Source organism: Lepidochelys kempii, chromosome 1 (assembly GCF_965140285.1).
Source record: "Lepidochelys kempii isolate rLepKem1 chromosome 1, rLepKem1.hap1, whole genome shotgun sequence".
NCBI lineage: Eukaryota > Metazoa > Chordata > Testudines > Cheloniidae > Lepidochelys > Lepidochelys kempii.
Genome location: NC_136380.1, coordinates 149,589,335 through 149,605,113, shown reverse-complemented (window position 1 = coordinate 149,605,113; position 15,779 = coordinate 149,589,335). Strand labels below are relative to the sequence as shown.

The window sequence follows — 15,779 nt, the reverse complement described above, 5'->3', positions numbered from 1 at the left end:
ACACACAGTATATGCTTCCATAACAATGAAGTGGGGATTTGATGTTTTCCTACTCAAAAAGCAGGTGCACCTTTACTTTGCATACATTTTTAAGATAGGCCCACAGATATTATTCTGATAGAGTAGGTTGAACGCTTCTTTCTGTAATGCGTCATCTGACTCTTCCACACAGCTCTGACTCTGTAACAATGGGTTAAAAGTCCAAGCCATAGTTTCTCTTCTCAGTTTGACATCTGTACTTCAGGGGTTTAGAAAGACGACGAAGCTGTTCTGCATTTGGTTGGGACACCCTTGAATTAGTCATGGAGCAAACCACTTTAGTGATGAGATAAGTTATTCCTCTGGGGAAGAATATAAGAGTCATTTGTTGGTATGTAAGTAGAGTTTCTGAAAGTTCTTATCTGATTGAGAGTAGTAATATAAAAATGTATCTAACTAATCTTTCTGAACTTCAACATGACATTAAAATGGCCCTAGATACAAGTCCCAGCTTTCCTTAACTCCGACCCCCACACCATGTCGGTAATTAGACAATTATGAGCTCCAAATTAATAGTTCAGTTTTCTTTCAAAGCACATGTTTCACCTCTGTTTTTGTTGATTAAGCATATAAATATTTTTCACGGTTTGAAGATGTAAATCATCAGACCCCACAGCATTTTATGCATTGTGATCTGACATTTGTGAACATATGGTAATTACATGGCGTGCTTTGTTTAAAGCAGTTTCCAACCAGCAGCTGAAGCTGTTACTACTCTACAATTGGTTACAGGCTGGGGAAATATTTAGTAGAATACAGTTATGCTTTCTTCTTTGTCTTGCATTTTATTCCCTGTAAGCTGCAATTGATCTACGCATGGAACAATGACAGGATATGGCCTTAAGTTGTCAGAAACATCCTGATATTGATTTTGGGGTAAAACTTTCACCGAGTTTAGTAAGTGCGTTGCGTGTAGAGTGATGGCAGGGTATGGTCCCAAATGAACATGAGGACGAAACAATGATTTTGGGTGCTTTTAAATGACAGCTTTAAAATAACATGTGATCCCCTCATCTTTTCATCTGCAAACTTTATAAAACCTGAGATAGCAGAGGTTTGATCTGAATTTATTTATTTCAGAGCTGTGCAAGTTCATTTTAAAAAAAGTGTTAGTTTTTATAAAGTAGTATTTCATTTTAACTTGCTGCTTTATCATTGCTGTGATCTACTGTGTCATATCTGAGCACACTAAAGCCATGGCATGTAACCTAGGAGCCCAAGAGAGAAGCAATTTAAAAATATATACTTTGGAAGCAATTTAAGAAGTAAAATAAAAGGCTTGTCTTAAACAAGTCCTTTATAGCAGTTGTTCAGCACAGATATTTGCCAGGTGATAGTGCCAATATACCACCAATTCCAATAAATACACCACACTCAAATACAGCTAAAAAGGTCTCTGCTGCAATCTGTGCCAAATTGTTGGCACTCGCTTGAGTAAAGACCACAGAATTTTTCCCCTTGTAACTAAAAGCCTCTGATTGCCAGATGCTGGGACTGGACAAGAGTAGATGGATTACTGGATGATTGCCCTGTTCTGTTCATTCTGTTTGAAGCACCTGGCATTGGCCACTGTTGGAACCAAAGATACTAGGTTAGATGGACCATTGGTCTGATTCAATATGGCCATCTTTATGTTCTTATGTAAAAATATGTTAACTGTTTGTTAGTTAAGAGAAAAAAAATACATTTAGCTTGGGGTTGCTAGAGGTTAAAGGCATGTAGCCCCCTTGCAGTTGTCCTACCTGTGCTAAATTATGTACAATAAGTAAAACAGATTACCAGTTTCATAAATAGAATGGAATTTCCCTTTCTCTCCCCGCTCCGACATAGATTGGACAAATAACAGTTGAATTTTCCCACTTCCTCAATGGAGGTGGGAGATTAGGCAGTTTTGGGAGGAATACTGTTTGGTTTTACTAATAGTATTTTATAAAAAGAGAATGACTGGTAACAAGTGTATGGCCTCTTCCTTATTACTCTGTTCCCTCCATGGGGAAAGACAGTGGGGTGGAGCTAAGGAAAGAAAAAGAGCGTCTGATATGCCGTATCTTTATAACTGATGGGAACACCAATATCCCAATAATTGGGATAGGAACATACTCTTCTTTAATTGGGATCTTCAGGGAGCTTTGTGCAATGTATGACAAATTGCTATACATTTATATAGCATCATAACTTTTTGGAGATTGAGACACAGATCCCTGCCCCTGGGAATAGGAGAACACCGATAACAAGGGGATGAACATGGCTTAAAAACCCTAGATCTTCATGCAGCAGTGCTACTTTGGCTACCTTGCCAGACCTTATCTTTATATTCTGCTACAGCTCCGTGAACCATCAGCTGGTCTAGGAGACATCCAACTCCCTTACACATCAGCTAGCAGGAACAAGGAAGAAATGTGCCTTCTCTGCTTGATTGACGGACTGGGCAGGACACTTCCCTGCTTCAATTAGAACCTGTGTAATGGCATGAAGTGATATTAATTTAGATGGAATATAGGGGCCCACAGAGTCAGTGGTGTTAACGTGACCCCCAAACTGTCCAATATGAAACAGTACTTGGGGTTTGGTATACAGAGAGCTCAGCCTGCTTAGTACCATGGCAATCACAGCATTTAATTTTCTTTTCACCTTTTATTAAAGATATAGAAAACAGCTACATCATTGGAACTGTGAAGTATTAAGGGTCTTTCATTTTAACAGCATCCCTTGCTGTTCCCTTTCCTTTTAGCTGGAGAGAGTCTTTAGGAAGAAAGAGAGAGGGAAAAAAGCCTGTCTGACGGTCTCTTAGGTGGGGAATAACTACCCTTTTGGGAAAAGGAGAAGTTGTTAGTTGAGATGGAGTGGAGCAGCTGTGGCTGCTGTTAGTCTGATCCCATTTTCTAGAACACGATAGAAGGGCATGTCTTCATGTACAACACTACATCGGCATGGCTGTACCAGAGCTGTCGCATTGTCATAGCGCTTTAGTGAAGATGCGGCTAAGGTGAGAGGAGAGCTTTTCCTGCCGGCATAGTTACTCCACCTCCCCAAGAGGTAGTAACTGTGCAAGCAGGACAAGCTCTCCTGTCGTCATAGCACTGTCTACATGGGGTAGGCAGTGGGGGGTTAGGTCGGTGTAACTACACCACCAAGGGGTTGGATTTTTCACTCCCTTGAGCAACATAGTCATACCGATATAAATCTGTATTGTAGACCTCGCCTAGGGCAAATGCGCACACCAGGGGAGAGACAAGAACAGCAAAAGTAGAAAATGCAGCTTCTGTTTCTGGCATTGACTTTCATTTGCAAAGTCACTGCTAGAGAAATACAGGCCCAGCACGGTCTTATCAGCCAGCCTGAGACCTGGCAAACTTGTACCAGCATCGGGTTGTTTAGGACAGCACTTTTAGCTACTTTTCTGGTCACAGACTTACAGCAGTGTCGCAAAATATATCCTTCTGGCCATCTAAGACAGACAATGGTTAGACAGAAGGCAAAAGGAGAGGGAGAGAAAAGAAATAAAGTGGGGAAGGAAAAGGACTCATGAGTGGGGCAGGGTAAAAGTCTGACTTCCCTGGTGATGGTGGAATTCAGCTGCAGCCAGTGGGGAGAGGGTGATGTCATCAGGTCTGGTCTAGTCAGGACATTCTTAGGTGAATGGGTGAAGAAGGTGAGGGGTCACAGGAAACAGTGAGAGAGGCAACCATAGTGATGAAGCTTGCTCTAGTCACCAGTTTTTCTCTCCAAAGTCTCTTATTTTAAGGATCCCCTCATTTTATCACCCACTTAGGCCTAATTTCTGACCCACCAATTCTGGGTCATTGATTTCCGGTCTCTCACTGTTCTTACCAGGCATAATCTTAACACAGTCCTTGAATTATAGCAATAGGTCTTTTTTGTTGGGAGTAATTCAGTCTCTTTCTCTTTCTCTTTGTGTGTGTGTGTCCCTTTTCCCATCAACTTTTGTTATTATATGTTACTGTGGCATTTTAGAATTTACACTTATTTTTCACAGTTGAGCTTATACTTAGGGTAAATTTGTAAACCCAATTATTACAACAATGGGTCCAAATATCAAGAGCTTAATCATTCCAAAAGCTGCATAAGCACACAAAACTCCTGTTGAAATCACTGATAGGAAGACCTATCCGTGACCTTAAGTATCTCTGTATTCCCTCTCCAGCTGAAGTGGGCAGCATGTATTTTCTAAACTCACCTGTTTGCATGTAGCTGTATTTCAGACCTGTGCAGTACCTGTATTCAACCGTATTCAATAAACTAATCTCCAGTTTTATATTTGTAAACATTAGTGGGACTTATGATCCCATTAATCTTAGATTCTAATTATGGAAACATAGTCAGTCATACATTTACTCGCATCACAGTAAATATTTTCCAAGCTAAGATTTCTTGTAAATTAGTTAATGGCTCTTTGCCACAAATATGTTTTAATTGTCATGAATTAAATATCAATTTGAAAACGATAATAAGCAGTAAAAAAAAAAAAGAATAATAGGCAGTAAATCTTATCAAAGTCAAATAAATATACTCCTGGTCAGTTCTCAAGAAATAAATATTTAAAATGAAGGAACCAACTTTTTTAGCTTATTATAAAATGTTACTGTTTCATGAGAAAAACTATATATATATATATAAAAACGATTATATAATATTTCTGTAGTTTTTCTCATGAAACAGGCTTTAGCTTTTTCTCCTTTGTTCATTTGACATGATTTATAAAGCACCAATAAATACATTCTACTTAGGATTCCTTCTGATTTTGATATTGACTTTCCTAGATGTCTTATTCGCATAGCATGAGTCAGATAAAACAATTTGGTTTGAGTTCAATACAGTGTTGTTTTGTTCTGAAGGTCAACCCAGGATCAGACAGGAGCAGTTTCTCATTATTTCCTGTTGGCACTCCAGTCTTTTTTGAAGTCTTTCAAGCATTGTGTGACCTCTGTTTCAATACGTCTCACAGATTTCACAGGCTGTCACTGCCACTCAGACATCACTAACACAGACAACTGTAATGGAAACTGTAACTATGGTGACCACCAGAGAACAAATCCTGGTTAAGCATGCTAAAGAAGAACTCCCACCACCTCCACCACAGAAGAAGAGGCAGATCCTAGTGGATTCAGAAATTAGGAAGAGGTGAGAAGTACTAAAGGGTTGGGAAAGATCAGTGATAAAGTTTGGATAAGACTGCAAAGATTAACTACTGTCATTTGAATGTTTGCATAATTTGGGGAAGGGGGTTTCTGTGGAAAAAACATTCAATATGCCTGTAGTATTGTAATTAATTAGTACCGTTGTTTTTATCAGGCTGATTATGAAGTAGTTTGTACAAGTAGTTCCAACAAATTACTATGATATTGTACTGAATATTTAATAGGTATTATGCTAATATTAAAGTAATATTATTTTGTTAAGTCAAAGAACCACCACAGATGATAATTTGTAGTACAAGCATGACATTTTCTATACTTAGTGTGGTTCTGTTCTGAAAAGAGTCCTTAGAAATGGCATTGTGGCATTCCACATCAATTGTGGCTCAAAACTTTGAGGAAAAAAACCCTTTAGTTTAAAAAAAAATAAAAAATTCCATGTTATAGTCCTGCAAACTCAGGCTGGAATCTGAAAAATCAGGTTTTATTCTTTTATTCTTTCTGCATCATTGTAGTAATATAGGTCTACAAGGCAAAATGTTGCCCTCAGTCGCACCTGTGCAATCTCATTGTCTTTAGGGTTTGCCTATGTATCCCAGGTGTAACTGAGGGCAGGTTTGGGCACTTCAGTTGGAACTAAGGGTCTTATCCAACACTCATTGAAATCAGTGGAAAGGTTCCCAGTTACTTCAGTAGGCATTGGATCAGGCTTTGTGTTAACAATTGTGTAGATGAAGAAAGTGAAGGAATAGACTTAATACTCTCATACTGTGTGTGCATTGCAAACCTAAAACTTATTTTTGTCACAAAGATAAGCAGTATGATTCTGAATCCTGCAGGAAATTCAGAGACGGTCCAGAAACTCAAAGTCCACTAGGTTGCAAGCCTGTCTAAAGGTGCTCAGATATAGAAAACTTCAAGATAGATTTATCTATTGAATAAAAAGGTACCGTTGTTGCAGTCACATTGTGTTCGTTCTTGAAGAGAATGTTTATGCTGTTCCTTCTTTTGCAAAATGTTTTTCGGTACTATTAGATTCCTTCACTGAAATACTAAAATACATTTTTATGAAGATAAAATATACCCAATATTTGTGATCTGTCTTGTTAGATTGAAACCATTGTGTCCTAAGACATATGTGCAAAAGCAAGGTTAATTAGAGAAAAACTTTCCTGTACTTTGACGTCTAGTATCTTCTGAAGATATTTGAAAATTGTTCTTTTCATGGGTCCCAGATATCCATGAAATGACAATGGAATGATGATAAATGAGATAAATTAGTTTAGTTCAGGGGTTCTCAAACTTCATTGCACTGTGACCCTCTTCTGTGACAACAAAAAATACTACAGGGCCCCAGGAGTGGGGACCGAAACCTGAGCTCATCCAAGTCCCTCCATCTGGGGAGCGGCGGGAGAGCTAAAGCCCCACCTCCTCGGGCCAGGGGGCCAAAGCTGAAGCCCAAGGGCTTCAGCCCCAAGCAGGGGGCCTGCAACCTGAGCCCTGCCACCCAGGGCTGAAGCCCTTGAGCTTGAGTTTGACTTTGGCACCGGGCCCCAGCAAGTCTAAGCCAGCCCTGGCGACCCCATCAGAATGGAGTTGCGACCAGTGATGAGCTGCCAGAAGCTGAAGAACTGGTTCCTTTAGTTGCTCCGTGCCTTCGGCAGCAATTCGGCTTTGGGTCCTTCACTCGTTCCGGGTCTTCGGCGGCACTGAAGGACCCGCTACCGAAGTGCTGCCGAAGGCCCACCGTGCTGCCGGGTGAGTAAAAATTCTTCATGGGAGCCTCCCCAGCTGCGAGCTCATGCAGGACATACAGGACGGGAGCTCAGGCGGGACGGCCGCCCCTTTAACAACTGGTTCCAAACCGGCTTCAAAATTTAACAACCGGTTCACATGAACTGGTGTGAACTGGCTCCAGCTCACCACTGGTTGCGACCCACAGTTTGAGAACCACTGGTTTATTTTAATAATGGATCCTAACTTGTTAAAGTCAAACGAGCGGTGCTGAAAAGGGCATTCTTTTCTGAATCACAAAGCTCTTGCATCTGCTCTCTGAACCGTTTGAAGACTTTATTTTCATGTGCTCATTACTATTAATAATTTAGTAGTGACCAAACATTTTAATCAGCACAGAGGCCCCATTGTGTTGGATACTGTATGAACATATGAGAATTACAGGAAATACTAGAATTATTTAATTCTGAAATTGAGAAAACAAAGAAATTAATTAAAAATTCCTTTATTTCTGGAAAAAAAAAATTCTTGTACCTTTCACTTTCTGTCTGTCTGCCTGTTTTTTTCCCAAACTGAATGGTTAAGGAGTTCTCAATCTCAATATGAAGTAAGAAGACTTCTGTTCCTACAGAGACCATCATTTGGGCTAAACAGAGCACCAGTAACCAAGGGACACTTTCCCATCATAAATACTGTAGATCTCCAAGATTAAATGGGCCTCTTTACTAATTTATAGCTATGAACCAAGGTTGCAAGCCATTACATACACAGTATTGGTCCATATTTTTCTTTCCTATTAGCATTCTCTTGATCTCTAATAGCGAGCGTTGAATTGATTAGGACATGCAGACTATGTAGCTGAAGTCAGTGTTTAGGGAAATTATCCCAGAGCAGGAATTTAAATGTTAGCTGGATTATAACAACTGTTTATGTGTGGAAGCATCTAGTATTACACTAACTGAAAATTATAAAGGGGAGTACTGCTTGTCAACTATGGCCTCTTAAACTAGCTAAAGTATTGAAGCTGACAGGGATACATATTAAAATGATTAATATTTATAAAGAAAACAGGAAATGTTATCGAATTATGAATTGACAAACTATGATAACTTGCAGGCATGGTGCCAGTTCTACAATAAACAGTGTAGTTTATTGATGTATTTTGACAGTAATAAACTAGATTTTTTTTGTTTTGTTTTTTGTTCGTTGAGAGCAGGAGGGGAGTTATCTGTATGTTGCCCTCTCAGCTATATCACTACAGTTTAACCTTTGAAAAACAAATTTGAGAAATTCTGTTCTGTATGTTTTATCTTTTGTTTTTTAAAAAGGAATATATCAGAGTCTAATATATAGTCCTGGAGATATTCTGTAGCTCTCATCTCAAATCATGCCCTAGCATAATTTTAGATAAGATAGAGAGAGTGCATTTCAGAATAAATGTACTGTGGTTTCTCATACATACCTGGGGCCAATGTCTTTTCCATTAGTAAACAGATGATTTTTTAATTGTGATCCGATTAGTTTTGAGTTGACACAAACTTAAGTACTTTGCTCCTGCTGAGACAGAGTCCATGTTTATTAACCATGCATTGGTATTGTCTCTCTTGATAATTAATGGTAGAAAATATAATTGAGATATGGAGGAGAGAAAACAGAAAATCTAGTATTCATTATTTTAATATCTTTAACATGATCTACATTGCTTTCAAACTTTTTTTCTACATTGGTTTCTAGGTATATTTTTATGAATGGTAGTTATTACTACATAGTCCCTGGACAAATATTATGTGGGCTCTCATTCAGCATAACTGTGCACTAGTGGCCTTTTAGTGGACTACCTGTATGACACGGACCTCTGGTTGATGAGTAGGAGACCTAGAACTTGCCCACTGATGTACAGCTAGAGGTTGATGGCCTGTGATTGGGTTACCATGTGGGTAGAGGTTGTCCTCTGGCATTTCTACTCGCACTGCCACTAACAAACCCCCTTCCCTTCTTTCCTTCCTTTATATTCCACAAGAGTGTGCCAGAGGAGGAGAACCAGTCAGGAAGCAGCTTTGGAAAAAAGTTGAGAAGACAGGGAAATGAGCTTCAGACAGAAAGAATAATGGTTACTGCTTTGTTGTTTCAGAAGATAAGCAAGATTGTTTCCCACCAAAATCCCCCAGTGTCTCCTGATCAGCATTACTGATTGTTTGGTTAAATCCTGGGCCCACTGAAGTCAGTAGGATTTTTGCTGTTGAATTCCTGGTTGCAGTGAAGTCTAACCTGTGCCTCTATAGGGAATAAAATAAAAAGCATGCAAACTTAATTGCTAATAGAGCGTAAAAGCACACTGTACACTGTTACACAGACCAGCTATAGTAAATGGGAAAGTGTGATGTTATATGGCTTCAACCTACTGAACTGAAACTCCATATACATCTAATAATGGGGAAGAGAAGTCTCAAAAGTCTGGACACTTATCCAAAATATCTGAACCAGTTGAGGACCAGGCCCCATTTCCATCCAAACCTACCTTGTATTCTCTTCTGGTGAGGAAGGACTGGTGGCCTGCTACCTGTTTCCATACTCCCTGGTATCTTTGGTCGATCAGCTATTCTCTTGGATTCACCTTTAGGATAGAGGATGATCAGTGACCTCAGGAAACGCATCTCATTTCTTTGAGTATATTTTTCTTAGGAGTAGCCATCTCTCTCTCTCTCTCTCTCTCACACACACACACACACACTGCAGCAGGGAGAAATAAGTCTCATCTGTGTCCCCAGTTACAGATTCTGACATCTTGGCACCTTAGTTTGGCCCTCCCCTGAGCAGCAGTACAGGGTGGGGTATCTTAGGTGCCTCAGACATTTTTCAGTTCCCAGGGCCACCTATGGTCAATACCAGATGCTTCAGAAGAAGTTATAAGAGCCCTATAGTAGGCAGGTGTGGGCTATTCTGCCCCTCCCCCTTCCCTATTTGGTCTTATCCTGGTCTCTAATAGTTAGACTGGCTTAAACCCTGAAGCATTAAGTTTAATCTTTTTTTCAAAAAAATCAAGTGGATGATGACTGGATATTCTTTATCCATATAAATGTTCAATCTCAAATTTAATCTTGCTAAAATGTCCAGTCCCTTATTGCTAAATTCTTGTCATCTTTGACTTCCACTGGCAATGAATTCTGCAATCTAGAATTTGCCACCTTTTCATTTCATTGACTGTCCCCTTGTTCTTTTGCCATGAGATCAAGAACATCTGTCTGTTCCCCTAGCTCTCTCCTTTATACCATGTATTATTCTATATATGTTCACCAAGTTTTCACAGGGGGTCATTTATTAAAAGAAAGAGCTAGAAAAGAGTCTTCAAGAGTTAGAGGTTTGTGTTGGGCTGAAAAAAGCAGCCAGACATTGAGTGCTTATCTGAAATTTCTGAAGGTGCATAACCATATTGTGTTACTTTCCTCCATTTGCCATACAAATGTGTCCCGTTTCCTTGGGTGGCGTGTTCTTGGGAATAGTACTTCCCAACTGACTCAGCCTCTCTTCTGCTCTTCTAAAGCTTTATAAAATATTGTTGGTTTCAAAAAAATAAAAAAGTATATTTAAAATGAAGAATCAACCTGCACTGGTGAAAGAGTGGAGATTAGAGATGATTGTGCTCTAGAGTTCCTTTCAATGTTTTTTTTTTTAATTTTTAAATTTATATTATTTTTAAAAGAGTAGAAGGTTTCTTTTTAAAAAATAAAATCATGAAGCTGCAGCTCAGGGTCTCCTTGCAGATGAGTTGAGTGTCTCAGTTTCAAGGAGGAAGAATGGGAAGCTTGGCTGCTCCATGAATGCTGCATTTGTGAATTGTGGTGGAGTTGGCTGCCCATCTGTTCCTTTGATAGAAGATACTGCTGGTGGTAGTGATAATAATATCTAGCTTTTATATGCACTGTTCTGAAAGCACTTTACAAAGGAGGTCAGTATCATTATCTCCATATGGGGCAACTGAGGCACACGGAAAGTGCCAGTGTCCTGCTGCCACTCTGTCAAAGTTGGGAATTGAATCCAGGTCTCCTGAATCCCAGTCCAGTGCTCTATCCATTATGCTATAAAATGTGTTCTGGTTAATAGGCTGTGGTGTCTCCCCTTTATCCCCAAAAACCTGCTGCTAGGACACATTTGGAGAGAGGTGTGGGTGTCCTTTAACTGACTAATTTATAACCCAAGAATGATTTGGTTTAGATCCAAGGATGTGAAATGTTCTGTTGTGGTTGACAGGGAGATTCTTTCTTTAAAAAGAAATGACCTGTCCTTATGAAAACAAAACAGACAGACTGGGGTCAAAAACATACATTAAAAACAGTTAATAGAAATAATTGACTATTGTCAGACAAAACCAAAGTAAATAGAACAATGCATTGCAGCATTTTGGCGGGAGGGGTGTCATTGACATATTCTGGAGTGTGCAGGTCAGGTGCATGATCCAAAAAGAACGTAAACTGTAAACAATATTTTATTCCCTTAAGGCTTTTAAAAGGCAAACCAGTTTTAGCTGCTAAACCTTTCATTTATATGTATTTGTATTATTAATGTCCCTGAATATTGTGTAAAAAAGCCTTTCTTGTGCCACTTGGTAAATTACTTTGTACATTCTATGTAATATGCCCATGCAAAGTCTATTTGTCACAGTGTTATTATGGATATAATGACAAACTATGAATATGAAGCAGACAGTCTGTACTTTGAGGAAAGGAAAGGCCTGATAAAAAAGCATAGTTGCTCCATCTAGTGTTTAATATTCAGGGAATGTTAGCAAAATCATATACATTTATTCTTCATATAAACTAGGCTTTTATTTTAAATAAATGTTTTCATGATATATTAAAAGGGGTTATGCCAGACTTTGCTTTTCAGTTCATTCTCTTTGTATTTTCAGCAGTATCTAATATTAAATTTTGTGTTTTAGAAATTAGATATAACTGTTTTCAGAGATTAATTCCGTTAACATATGTTGTTTCAAATAGGCCTTCACTGAGCTGCAAATTGTGTAAACCCTAGCTGTGTACAGGTTGACAAGCACTTTATCTCCAGCTCTGTAGATTGTTTGACCCTTGTGCACTTGTGTATGATTTAGTGCTCGCTGTTCTCTATTATATAACCATACTTAGCTAGTCTAAAATGGGAGGATTCAGGTGTCTGAAATTTTGCTGGTGTTCCTTGGTTATGTAGTGTTTGTGTGGGCAACGTTAATTAAGAGGAGCAGGTGACTTAACAAAATCACATTTTGTTGTAAACATAGGGTGCGATTTCTGAAGATTTTCCAGGTGCAAAGCTATGATAGGTGGCTTGCTGTAGAGTAGTAGGTCCAAGTACATATGTAAATCAATGGATGTGACATTAATACAGCTTGCTAGCACCTCACTTTTGCTGTCAATGGCTGAAGATATAAAGCAGCATAACTTTAATCTATGATGACTTCTGGCTGGTTGTCAGATTGATATCTCCCTCATCCTAAAATGCGTGACCTCAAGCACCAGTAGAAAGGAATGACGAACAGGCCCTCTCAATATATGTGCCAATTCAGAGAGAAGTATTGTGAGTAGGTCTCTGATAAATAGGGTAAAGTATACAAATGTAGTGGAGGAGCAGGAAATTAGAAATGGCGACTTGGCTGACACATTGGGAATTCAACCAAGGGCCTCCAGGGCTAAAGGAAGAGCTTATATAGTTTGAACTAAAGAGACAAAGCTCCCTAGATGGGGACTATAAAAACTCATCCCCTCTATGGAGTGTCCCAGAAGGGGTTCTGTAGCACTCACTCGCCATTGGATTACACAGACAGTTACCAGATTTGCCTGTTACTTTGGGGTATACTCATTTATTAGGTTTCAGAGTAGCAGCCGTGTTAGTTTGTATTCGCTAAAAGAACAGGAGGACTTGTGGCACCTTAGAGACTAACAAATTTATTTGAGCATAAGCTTTCGTGAGCTACATGCATCCAATGAAGTGAGCTGTAGCTCACGAAAGCTTATGTTCAAATAAATTGGTTAGTCTCTAAGGTGCCACAAGTACTCCTTTTCATTTATTAGGGTTACTCTTCTTGTGGGGGTGGGGTTCTGTAATTCTATCAATATACTGCTTATGTCACTTGTGTTCTCATATGGAGCTCTACTTCTCCCTTCTACAAGTTCCGTCCCAATGGAGCTATCCTGCAGAACCTAGGTTCCCCAGGGCTGGGTTCTTCCAGCCCCAGAATCAGACGAACACACACACACACATTAACAGAGAGCATCTGAGAGGAGCGGGTTAATCACCAATCCCAAGATGACCCCTTATATGTCCCTGGACTCAGCAGGCTGGGTCGAACAGCACCTCCAAGTTGTTACTCTCACGTGCTATGGGCCCCACACTGGAAGAGAATACGCCTGAGCAGGCTGGGTCGAGCAGCACTTCCAAGCTCCGACCCTCACATGCCTCTGGACTCAGCAGGCTGGGTCGAGCAGCACTTCCAAACTGCCACCCTCACATGCCCCAAGTTCAGCATTTCCCTATCCCCATTTTCACATTACAGTTGTTCTGGTAGTGACCCACTGGATTAGAAAACACCACAGGATTTTTGGGCACTGCAGGGATCTTTAGCTTAGGTATGAGGAGCGTTGCTGCAGAGAGAGACAGAGAAGCAACCAGTTTAACCATGAAAGTTATTTATTGTCAGGTAATAACCACACAAGGGGAGCCAAACAAACAAAACAGTTATAATATTAAATCTAATTTAAATTTGATTACAAAACTCAGGTTTAGAAAACTATAACTGATCTCACAAGTCAGGGTCAGAAGGCTGTACCTAAAAAGAGAGAGAGAGAGAGTGTTAGGTTCTCACCACTCCGTGAAGCTTGAATCGATGGGGGATCACAGGTGGTGGTGGTAGCTGTGGGTCCAGAGTGCTGGAGACAGGCAGAGCCCCCAGCACGATCAGTCAGGAGAAGATGAAGTTGCAATGGAACTGATACAGATTTTGGATCCAGGCATCAGAGCACTTACTTGCGCATGGGTAGGGGGTTTTATAGAGAGAGAATAGTGGTTCAAGGGAGAAAACTAGATTTGTTTGTGGGTAAACTGATGGCTCTCGGGAGTGTACCAAAGTTATTTTGTTCAGGCTAGACAATAGGAACTGATGATTCCTGGCTATGGGCAGTGTTCCTTTGAGGGAGCTCACAATACAATTAGGCAGCTTCAGTATTTTGGATACCAATAAAGAATTTATTGCTAGAATTGGTCTGATAACTACTGAGCTGGGTGTGTGCAGGCATGGGTTCATTAACATCTAGAGCAGAGATTCCCCATCATACAGTTCTTTCCTGGTCCCAAAGTTCTGTGTGGTTCTTGCTTTGGAATTTCTGTTCTCCATTCTGTATGCTAATAGGGATGCCTTCCTGTCCTTTCTTTGATGCAAATAAGGCTAGGGGAGTTTCCTTAATCCTGTTACCCTTGTCCGAAGGGGTGTAGGTGTGTCTTCCACTACCTTTTCATTGCTTTTTGTAAGTCTTTCTTCTGATTGGCTTTGGTTCAAGCAGAAGTGGGAAGGGGGACAAAGAGATAACAAGACACAATATTCAGAGGTGCTGTATAGAAGTGCCCTTTCTGCCCTCACTATTTATCACATATACTAAAAATACCCGTTGTTCGTTCCCTTACACTGGTGCTTGAGGTTACCCATTTTAGGATGAGGGAGATCTCAATCTGACAACTAGCCAGACATCGTCACGGATTAAAATTATGCTGCTTTATATCTTCAGCCATTGACAGCAAAAGTGAAGTGCTAGCAAGCTATATTAATGTCACACCCGCTGATTTACATATGTACTTGGACCTACTACTCTGCTGCAAGCCACAGATTTTCACTGGGCCTCAGCTCAAAATGGTTGCATATGCACTTCCATGGCATTCACGTTATGAGCCTATATGTGTGGAAGTTTGAATAGCTCATGCTCATAAATTCCCAAATGATCTTGCAATTTTAATGTGCCTATACATACAGTGTAACTTTCAAAATAGCCCTCATTTCCTGCACATAAATAAATAAATGCTTAATACAAAAGGTTGACTTCTACAAAATGTTTTTGAAAATCAAGACCATAATATTCCTTTAAATAAACCAATGGCAATCTCAGTTTAGACTAAAAATTGCCTTGCCTTGTTGGAGATAAGGCATTCAAATTTGACTGTCAAGTGATTTAGATAATTTTGCTTTATGGGCTCAGATACTCCAGTGACGATGCATTCAAAATGTCTGGATAGATAACTGTCGGACCATATTTTCTTAATTGTTATTACTTGTTATTTTTATTATGATAGCATCCAGGAACCTAAATCGGGATCAGGGCTCCTCTCCTCTGTGTTCAGTGCTTTACAGGTACACAGTAAAGGCAGTCTCTTTTCTGAAGAGGTTAAAATCTAGATTAAGACATGACACATGTGGGTGTAACAGACAATTGAAAGGAATAGGCATGGAGGAGAGGCTAAATGAAAAAATCTATAATTCATGTATTTATGTGCACAGGTAGTTTTGAGTCATTCAATTACTTTTTTGACTTTTGAAATATCAGTAAACAAATGATAGCTATTGAAGGTCGCTGCTGGTCATCTACCTAGTCGTCATCAATTGGCAGTTTCCTGTAGGCATCACAGTAGATGTGGGTCTTGAAGAAAGATCTGGGAGAAAGGGGAGAGATTTTACTGACTAGCTCAGAAAAGTGTGCTATGCATAAGAAACAGCATAGAAGAAAGTGTGAAGATGCTTGTGGGAGAGTAGATAAATGGGATCAAGGCAGAGTTCGTGAAATTGAATTGGTGTCTGAGAGTCATAAGATACAGAAGTAG

At 39.7% G+C, this 15,779-nt stretch overlaps 1 protein-coding gene across 11 annotated transcripts in view; it reads left to right on the top strand.

Annotated features, from left to right (window-relative positions):
* Positions 1-15,779, top strand: part of DMD (dystrophin) — a 1,937,833-nt gene that overhangs the window by 682,420 nt on the left and 1,239,634 nt on the right. For all 11 annotated transcript variants that reach the window (XM_073357918.2, XM_073357898.2, XM_073357881.2 and 8 more), the window contains exon 17: positions 5,006-5,181. In XM_073357918.2, the coding sequence (XP_073214019.2) occupies positions 5,006-5,181 (176 nt within the window). The remainder of the gene's footprint in view (positions 1-5,005; positions 5,182-15,779) is intronic.